Raw genomic sequence first — 10,647 nt, forward strand, 5'->3', positions numbered from 1 at the left:
ATTTGTATGTTTTTCCCCTCATTCCTTATTCAATACAGATTGACATATCATGCTTGGGGCAGAACTCCAATGAATGATTAATTTATCTTCCCGATAGTATAGAAGATTGTGATTAATTTATTGGAGTAGTATAATGTAATTTTTTGAAACAAATGTCACTTATTTATTGGGTAGGAAATACTAATCAGATGCTGAGTTGGTATTACCGAAACATGGTATACTTTCTCCTAAACCACGCACCATTGCAAAGTAAAGAACGCAATTTAAGGACTGAATCCAAAAGCATACATGACTGATCAATAGAGAATACACATGCACAACTTACTATCAAATATAGGAACAAACCAAGAGACTTCAGTTCCATACACGTCGTCTCCCATAATGCAAAGACATTAAATATTTTGTTGACCTGTCATTGGAGTCTTCAAAGGATAAAGTTGAATTTACAGATTCTAACAGTCTAGGCAGCCAAACTGCATCCCTTACTTGCTTCAAGGTTTGTGCATGCAACAAGTTCTGCCCCAAGCATGATATGTCAATCTGTATTGAATAAGGAATGAGGGGAAAAACATACAAATAAACTTAAAATATATATCTTAACAAGATACCATGTTGTTGATCTAAACACTTTTTTTTGCTGAATTGATCTAAACACTCGGAACACTTTTGGTTCGGTCGTGGACTGAGAAAAAATAAAATAAAAATAATGTAATCTTAAAGCAATTAAGAATTAAACTAATCTTAAAAACTGCTAGACCAGGATAAACAAGAACTATGAATAAGGCTGCTAATAAAAATTTTAGCTACTATATAATATATATGACGTCATAGAAATAGAAAGGAATCAGTCATCAGTTAAAAAGTTGAATGTGTAAAGAGTATGAAGCATAAAGGAACTTGATGATTGCTTTAGCCAAGGAAAAGAGAAACTTAAAAGCTGACTGATGCATGATACTGCACACAGCTTGCCATGAGATTGAGAGACCAATAGCGGCCCAGTGCAGTTCCTAATCTTGTGAACTTAACAGAAGCTTATAACCCTGACAACTGAACTGCTGTAGTTGTACCTTTAAAGTCCACTTGTAATTAAAGAATCAACCTTCAATTTATAGTTTTCCTTATTGAAGATCTCAACATGGTCATCCTTTGATGTTCACTAAAAGTCTAAATAAAGGAAAATAGGCAAGAGTGCTAAACCATCTCAAACATATGGATAGTATATGCAATAATTTCACAGCTAAACTGAATCAGCTCTAAATCAAGAGTCATTACTACATGATTCTGCTATCAGGCTGGATAATTGAAAACTGATAATTACAAGTTTTACATATAGTTTATTCTTTACCATGTGGCCTTTTTTTTTTTAATAATTAAGTGGGCCATCTGAATAAGAAAGAAGCATAAGTAGAACAATATGGATTAAAAATCTCTACAATAGACCAAGCCAAAATCTTACAGAAGTTAGTATACAAAGAGAGAACCTGCGTATTTAAGTAAGGAATGTCCAGTTGAACTGAACCATTGAACACCAATCCAAAATAACATACGTGTAGGCCATACATTTCGGGTGTCATAATTCATCTTAACCAGATAGACAGCTAATTATTTGGCTGTGGCCTCCTGTCAACCATGAAAGAGAAGGGAAGGGCAAAAAGAAAATAATTGGCAGGAGGGGAGGAAGGTTAAAGATTGGACTGATTTTATTTATGCTAAGAAATTGAGATACCTAGTGTATAAATCACTTTATTTCAAGAAACAAGTGTTTACTATGTTAACAATAGATGCTCAACTTAGTCGTTTAAAAAGGTGTGGAACTTTTATGGGAAAATTCAGGAGCCATATAATGCTTTTACGTAATATGACATTGTGGATACCTGGATGGTGCCATTACTTTAAACCACATATAATTTATTCATGCAGTCTTGTGACTTATCAAATTGATGTGCATAATATGGTTTTAGGTCTTTCAATGCACATCTAATATGTGCATTTCATATAAAATTTGACTTCCTACTCTGAAGGTACATGGTCCTTACATCAAAGAACCTCGATCACACTTATATAACGCCCAATTATCAAATTACCTGGTACACAACAATCTCTCTAGTTTTCCCTTCAATTAGCCAATGAACTTCATCTGCATTTTACACTAGTACTCAAGTCAATACAATTGAACTTTCTCAGTCATCCTTAATATTCTGGCAATGGATACTTGATATGCACTTAACATTGCCAATGTACATACCACATTTATCTCCCTAAACCCTTTGCACATCCTCCATTTCTTCCTTCTACGTCCTTCTAATAATTACCATTTTATGATTAATGATGCAAGTATACTCAACAAATTTAATGCATTACACTTTGTTAGGGGTATTGCTTACATATTTAATCAAGTATACAAAGTGGTGCCCCTGATCGTCACGTAGAGTGTTTTAACGCTCATTTTATTGAAAAATTCAAGGCTAACAAAAAAGACTTAGTTTTGGGTTATTCTCAGTAGCCTTGTGGCGGTCACTGGGTTTCAAACAACCAGATATCAAGGGTGGCTTTTAGGTTCCATTACTAATCTCTTCATCTTATGAAATCCTTCGGTCAAACTTGTCCTCGCAGTCTCAATGTGCTGATAACGGTATACTACAATCTCTCTTCAAGCCAAATTTCACATCTTAAAGCTCCTTTTACCCTACATTCCTGCCGTAATCAACCGTGACTTCCTTTTTCATAGAGATGATGTCATTCTTATTGTTGCATTACCTCTCTAGCTTTCTAGTGGACCTTAGTTTTGCCTATTATTTCTTATTGGTAATTGAAAAGAAAGAGCAAACTGAACTGATATCAACACTAGGTTATAGGCTTATACAAAAAAAGTATTGGGCTTCACAATAAGCTTGGGTCCTAAGAGCACCCATGATAGAAAAAAAAACCACATTTTAGCCAACCAAGCCCAAAATTCACCCACATCAAACCAGGTAAAGTTGTGTAAAATACATGATTACTATAATAACCGTGTAAATTTACACTAACACTATTCATTTTGTATTTATTTTTTTATTCTTTCTTTACATGTCTCAATGATGAAGGTAGAGAGTGAATGATAATTGTTGTATATAAAGAAGAGAAACAATTACAAAAATAAAAAAAATTTAGTGTAAAATAAATAATCTAGTGTGGGGTGTTTTGAAAGTGAGTGTGTAAAATAAAAAGTGCAGGTTCTTATGCTCAAATAGACAATATTTTTTGCACGAGATGATGGAAATGATAAGTGATATAAATATAGAGCCTAAATAGATCTAACATTATTGAGGCTTCATAGACTTCCTCTACTCTTCACAATACAAAAAACACATTTTATTGTCTTGTGTAATCTTGATAGTTAACCTTTCGTCTATCTATTGACCCAACTGTTCTCTCTCTCTCTCTCTCTCTCTCTCTCTCTCTCATCCAAATTACTCAGCAATCCAATTGTACATAGATTTAAAATAAAAGATTGTTTCATTTATCCATGCTATTAGCATGGAAACTTTATCCCTGTAATGCGGTTGCATACATTCATACTCCAGTTAGAACAAACATTTTACAGGCTTATAATAAATGTCATAATATTACCTAAACTCTGAATTAGTCCGTTGCCACCTCACCGAATACCTTGCTATACCTTGCTTTAGGTCTTATTAGGTTCAGATTCTTCTCCAAAAAAAAAGTCTTAGGTTCAGATCTACCAAATAGTCACCAAAAAAAAAGGTTTGTACGATAGCTTTGACACTATCATATAAATAAGACCCTTTTATTTTTGGCTGATTACGGGCCCGTTTGATACGTGTGTTTAAGCAACAGTTTTCAGTTTTTTCAAAAATACATGTGGATAAAAAAATATGTAGAAATACGTGTAATGTTGTTTAAAAACTAAAAACATGTGTTTAAACTCACATACCAAACGGGACCTACATATTTGAAGAAACGGTGCAAAAGACTCCTAACACCTAACATCACATAATTTTTTAAGAGCCTAACTTCACATCTAGCACCAAAAGTTAAATTTATATAAAGTTTTAAAGTTTTGTTGGAATTAATATATTCATTTAGAATGCCAGTTATTTAATGATCTCCGCATTGGACTATATGCTCGTAGAATAAGATAGCTACTAGCTTATACTTAAATTCTTTTTCCACTGATGCCGTTTCACTGAAAACATAAAAATCCCAAAAACCGTTTGTCCTTTATTGGGAGAAAGTATACTATGTTTCGGTAATACCAACTCAGCATCTATTTTAATATTTCCTATCCAATAAATAAGTGACACATGTTTCAAAAATCAGACTATTCTAATAAATGATTAATTTATCTTCCCAATAATATAGAAGATTGTGATTAATTTATTAGAGTAGTTTGATGTGGTTTTTTGAAACAGGTGTTACTCATTTACTAGATAGGAAATACCAAAACAAATGCGAAGTTTGTATTACCAAAATATGGTATACTTTCTCCTTTATTGGGTCCGCTGGGTCTCCTTTGAGTTCATTATCTTGAACCAATTGACATCTTTATTAGAGGCTTGCTCATTGCTCAGTATCCCAATTAATGGTGAGAATTATAGCAATATTTTATATGATAAAAGAGACAGAAGTCAGATATATCCGATAACCTTATTGCTGATACGTAAATGAAACAAAAACATGGGAAAAAAGAAGATCTAATTCCGTTATTTAACAATAGTTATGGCTGGGTGCAAAAAGAGTCAGCTTTTTTTGAGTTTGAGTCGAGTTTGGGAGGCCCCACACCAAAAAAAAAGACCTCTCCCCTCATCTATATTCTATAGAACTTTTAACAAATAATAAAAGCGTATCCAAGAACACTCGTACTATCCTAGGTCCACCGCTTCTAAGTACCTCATTTGACCAACTTAGATTTTGAAATACTTTTCCATCTGCTAACTTATTTTACTATTTAACTTTTCTTTGCTATTATTTATGGGTCTTTACTATTATTCATGGGTCTCACTGCACTTTTTGATATTATTTATAGGTCTCACTATACTATTTCAGCTAACTTTTACCTTTATCTATATTACTTTCAGTAAAAAGTTCTTAGTTTCAGGAAAATAAGTGAATCCTCAACAGACCTCATATTAATATTAACATAAATGATAAATCCCACTACTATTAATATCATTTGGAAATGATATTGCACTTGTGTAAGGTCTGAGTAGCCCAAACTTTCTTTGAGCAAACGGATCCTTAGAGCATTCACATTGGGAATGCCATATGCCATATGTAAGGAAAATTTAGCATAAAAGCCAAACCCTCCCCCCCACCCCCCACCCCCACACATCCGGACTTGTAAAAACCAACTATTGCAAAAAAATTTGCAATTGTGCTACAGTGCACTGTATCTCAATTGTTAAAAAAAATTAATAAAAAAAAACTAATATTTTATTCATTTCACTGTTTACTTTATCAATTCCTCTCTCTCTCACCGGTCACACTCTCATCTCCTCTCTTTTTTTTCTTTTTTTTTCATCTTTTCAGTTCACTCATTCAATCCCTCCCCCTCTCGTCCCTCTCTTCCCTTTCTTTTTTTTTTTTTTTTTTTTGTGGTGGAGCTCATGGGTTTGATGTGGGGGAGAGTTTCTATGGTGGTGGGGATGGGTGATTGAGGTTGACTGCGTGGGTCATGTGATGGTATGGCTCGTGGGCGTGGGCCAGGTGACGATGTAGGTCGTGGGTGTGGTGGCATGGAGGTGGGTCGTGGCAAGGTTGAGCGTGGCGAGATGGGTTCGCAACGAGCAAGGTCACGAACTCACGGCATGGATTCCGATGAGGTGGGTCACGGACTCACGGCAGAGGTGAGTGGGTTTTGATATTAGTGGTCGGCGTGGATGGTGTGTGGTTTATGGGTCTCACGGCGATCGGCTTAGGGTAGAGGTTTGTTGATGGGTTGTTTGTGGGTTTAGCTAGGTTTCGGGTTTGATGGGTCGTGGGTTGTGTGCGTGGGTGTAGCGGTGGAGATCAGCGAGGTCGTGCATGGTGGTCAGCATGAATCGTGGCAAGATTGTGCGTGGTGGTTCCGATGGGGTTCATGTAGTGGTGGAGGTCCGTGGGTTGCTATGAGTTGTGGTTATCAGTGGGTTTGCTTGTGGTTGAATGACGTGGTTTCTGTGAGAGAGAAGTGAGAATATTTTTATATTATTTTTATTTTATTTTATATTATTTAAATGTGTAGTATGGTAAAATAAAAATTGGGATGTTAGATGTATTGAAAAATGGTATGGTATAAATAATAAAGTAGCTTTTGATATGGTAAAATAGATTTTTTTGTAAATTCTGGATGTGAATGCGCTTATAAGTTGTAACCCAAGAAGTATACAAGAGGAAGTAAAAATGTTCAAAGCCAAAAGTAGATTCGCATGGAGTTTGGTGACTTGAAGGGAATCAAAGTAGGAATCAAGTGAGTTCCAATTAGCTCAATTAGTAAAATTTCTGATAGTTAATAAAAAATTTGAGATTTAATCCCCGCCTATACCAAAAACAAATTGGTGTTTTAGTCTGATGACAAAGAGATATCATTAGGGACAATCACAGTTAAAAATCCAAAAAAAAAAAAAAAGTGGGAATTAAAAATCACCACCCCATAACCTTGATCTACCCCATGTTCCAGCCAAATTCTTTTGTTTAGACCTTTATTATATAATGAATTTGCTATTTATGGTCATTTTTCCTTTTTTTTCCAACTTTTGATTAAAGAGTCCCATTAAGATTTTTTGATAAGTTAAAAAGTCAAAATAAGATCAGATCACCATTTCCTTCCACAATATTCCTTTATAAATACATATTTCTCAATTTAGCTTGTTTTGGAAATTTTTTTCTATTTTTAACCTTATTTGGTGCCTAACACGAATTAGGATTTCTTTAAGGTCTCCTAGCCTCACTGAGGTTTCTTTAACGTTTTTCAATATAAATTAGTAGTTTAGCCCACTGTACATCTTTCTTTCTAACTAGAGGTAGATGTGTTTGTGTTTTACTTCTTGTGACTCTCTTGTTGCATCATTAATTGTCAAAGGTTGTATGTGTGTGTGCATGGGCGTGATGTGCTTGAACTAGTGTCAATTCTTACATGCTTACCAATTATCTCTAATTGTATATTGTAAGAAGATTTTTCAATGTGATTAGCATGTTCCCATTTCAACTAATGCATTTTTCTTTCTTTTTTTATTTTTGCAATTAACATATTGCTATTCAATACGCTTCTAATGTTGATGATGGACTTAAAACAAGAAAGGCCAAATCATTAAAATATCTAGCAACGTAATTTGCCTGAAAACATTTCAATAGAGCCAAGGGATGTAAAAGCACATGGAATGATGGTACAGCAGCAAGCATTGGTTCTAGAAATTATAAGCAACTACTAACAATAAAGCTTTAGCAAGAATCAAGTCATGCATGTAATGGATCATTGCTAATCCAGTAAAGATGCTTTGGGTAAGCTTCAATAGGATACCTTAATGTATCACCCAACAGACACACAAAAACAATATTGAAAGGCAACTTAAAATAAATGAACGATACCTTTATGCCCCCAGTTATTTTTTAAATCATCACAATGGACCTTTTTAAAAGTGCATGGCTAAAGTTGGAGAAAAAAGTTCCTAGTAAAAAGGATCTTAGGCTTAGCTAAGGAACTACAGTTCATTGAAGAAATTAATACATGTGCAAATTTCAACTAATTCTACATACCAAAAAGTATGCTGCTGAACTAGATCTGGGTTTTTTTTTTTTTTTTTTTTCCCTTACATTCTCAGGAAACCAAGAGCTTTAACAATGTTTGTCAGTGCATGGGTAAACACAGACATAAACAAGCACTAAACCAAGAATTTGTTATAGGAGACTTTTTTTTTTTTTTTTTTGGAAGGGGTAAAGCACTGTGGGAAACCAAAAAAAAAAAGAAAAAGAAAACTGCTGAACTATAACCGGTAGTTTCCACTAATTCCTGATGCGTACCCCTAAAAATCTCTTTATGTATGAAGACAAACGTTCAAGAGAACACAGAGAGAGAGAGTGAAATGAGTTAAATGACTGCCTAACCAAATTAATGGAACTATGAGAAGCCTTGTCAGAGCCCAGAGGCTACCATTGATAGATAGGACTGTCATCCATTTCTTCATCGATCAAAACCCTAAACTACTCTCCATCACCTGCCAGCCATATATGCATGGGGACTGCCCATACAGTCTACAAATACAACTGAGATAGATAGGATTCACTCAACATGACCCACGTAATAATGAGATAGAGCGCTTGTCATCTCACTAAGACAACAATCAACTTCATGCATGCTTTGCTTTAATTATATATCTCAGTACAACATGGTAATAAATACAATCAGAGAGAGAAAGAGTGAGAGAAATTACCTCAGCCTCGTTGGAGAGACCAAGCTTTGTAACCAGGTACTTTTTAACCATGAAAACTGTCACGTTCTCGTCCCTTTATTTCAAACCAGGAAAAACAAAAAGAAGGAAGGAAACAAAACCCAAAAAAGAAAAGTAATGTCAGCTTTTCTTTTCCACTCATTTCACTGAACACCATCATTAGCTAAGTAGAAAAAATATATATATGTGACGCTGCTGATATGATATGATCATGTATGGATGCTAACGTGCACCACTTACTTCACTCTAATGTACGCCTTTGGTATTTGAGGCAACACTTCCCCATCCCTGCACACACACACACACATAAAACACAACTCAATTATCTGAACAAAAGCAAAGGACAGTGACAGAGATAGAGACAAAAATATAAGGGGGAAAAAAAAAACGGAAGTAGAGTTAACTGTAACAGATGGAGATAATTAACTGATCAGCGTCTATTTTCGGGACAAGCACTTGAAACCACCCCAATATCAGCGTATATGAATCTATGCTTGCCAGAGAGTACGATTAAAACCAAGAAGAAGAAAAAAAGGACAAGAAGGGTTCCAATATATGATGGGTGACAGAGAAAACTAAGGCTGAGATGTGTTAATTTGTAAAAGTTAATCTAAACTCAACAAAACAAAGTTTGTATGAGAGTTAGAGAGACCCACCAGACAGAAAGTAAGAAGAAAACAACAACAAAAAAAGGAAAGAAAAAAAAAGGTGCAATGATGGAAAAATGGAAAGAGATTAACATAACTAAACACAACAAACGTGCGCGTGTGAGAGAGAGAGAGAGAGAGTGGTTCTAATGATGAATAAAGATGACTACTCACCGGTTGGTTAAGGAGCGGAGGGTAAACCAAAAACCAGGATGGGGTCGTGTAGTTGAGGAGTCGTAATTATGAGAATCATTGGGAACCGGCACTGGGCAGTCATGAAGGCCAAGAAAAGCAGCACCTGAATCCATGTGCCATGGCCATGATGATGATGATTCAGGCAAACCATTATACACATCTATTTCTACATCCTCATCATTATTATCATGGTAATGATGACAATTATCTGGCCACAACAACAAGTTGTGATAATTACTGCTAGGCGGCGCCATGATATCCACATGCCTGACACCCTCATTATCAAACCTTAAAGCTAAACCACTTGCCTTTAACTCTAACCCTAAACCTAGCTGGTTGGTTTGCAAGGGTAAAGAAGAAGAAGAAGAAGCAGCAAAAGATGTTGCTATTGGTAGAGGTTTTGAAACTGGAGGGTGTGATCCCTGATCTTCTTCTTTTCTACAAGCTCTTCTAAACCCTATACCTAACCCCAGCTCAAGCCAATCTCCTTCTTCATCTCCTTTAACCTTTAGTTTGTGAGATTTTTGAGAAGAAGAAGAGGCCATGAGTGCATATACCTAGCTACTTTATGGAGCGATCTGTTTGGTACAAAGATGAAAGGGAAAGGGTTTGGTTTGGCCCTTTATGGAAGGGTACACCTTTTTTTTTACTGTTAATACCCAACCCAAAACCCCATACACACTCAAACCCATGTAGTGTTTAACAAACAAACCCTATTTTTAATTTCCTTTTTTCTTTTTTCTCTCTTTTATTAAGATAGAAGCAAACAAAATTCTTATGGTTTAACCTTATTTTTTTTTCTTTTGCTACTTTTGGGTCTCGGGATTAAAAGCCCAAACACGGAATTATAGAGAGGAGGGGATGGAGCTGAGTGTCGCTCTTTTCCGAGGCACAAACATAATGCTCTGTTTCTATTCTGTTCTGTTCTTTCTTTCTTACTTACTTTCTTTCTCATTGTCTTTGCATCTGAACAGTGGAAGAACTAGGATTATGTTGTTAGCTTCTACAGCTACACGCTACCCACAGAGCAAGAGACAGAGAGAGAGAGAGAGTCTTTTAAAAAGAGAGAGATATGAAAAGAAGAGCAAATGATTTTGTTGTACCTGTGGAGTTTGTAAGCGTGTTGCTGCTTTTTTGTACGAATCAAGCTCTGCATCGATCTATTCAAACACTATTTACTCTTTCTTTCGCTTTCCCTATTGTCCCTCTATACACTAGATACAGAAAAGAGGAGTCTGAGGGAAACAGTGAATTAGCAATAAGGCAAATCAAAGTCCGGAACTTTAGCCAATGAAAGGAGAAAATAGGAAAGAAATGAGAAGAGAGAGAGTGCTATTATGTTTAGAGGGTAATAAAAGGTTTCAAGCATTACCCCTATT

At 35.4% G+C, this 10,647-nt stretch overlaps 1 protein-coding gene across 6 annotated transcripts; it reads right to left on the bottom strand.

Moving 5' to 3' along the window:
* Positions 1–271: 271 nt before the first annotated feature.
* LOC126702861 (uncharacterized) lies at positions 272–10,359 on the bottom strand. Of its 6 annotated transcripts, none has more exons than XR_007647866.1 (5): positions 9,248–10,359; positions 8,667–8,714; positions 8,409–8,481; positions 1,482–1,620; positions 272–540 (listed from the first exon to the last, which is right to left on the bottom strand). XR_007647866.1 is itself a non-coding variant. In XM_050401725.1 (5 exons), coding segments are annotated over exons 1-5 (762 nt in total). In that variant the 5' UTR covers positions 9,814–10,359; the 3' UTR covers positions 272–539. The 6 variants fall into 6 exon arrangements, 3 of the variants coding, with proteins under 3 accessions (XP_050257682.1, XP_050257681.1, XP_050257683.1); XM_050401725.1 differs by lacking the exon at positions 1,482–1,620 and adding an exon at positions 609–682; XR_007647868.1 differs by lacking the exons at positions 1,482–1,620; positions 9,248–10,359 and adding an exon at positions 8,831–9,102.
* Positions 10,360–10,647: the final 288 nt, after the last annotated feature.

The sequence above is a fragment of the Quercus robur genome, chromosome 10 (genome assembly GCF_932294415.1).
Source record: "Quercus robur chromosome 10, dhQueRobu3.1, whole genome shotgun sequence".
Lineage (NCBI taxonomy): Eukaryota > Viridiplantae > Streptophyta > Magnoliopsida > Fagales > Fagaceae > Quercus > Quercus robur.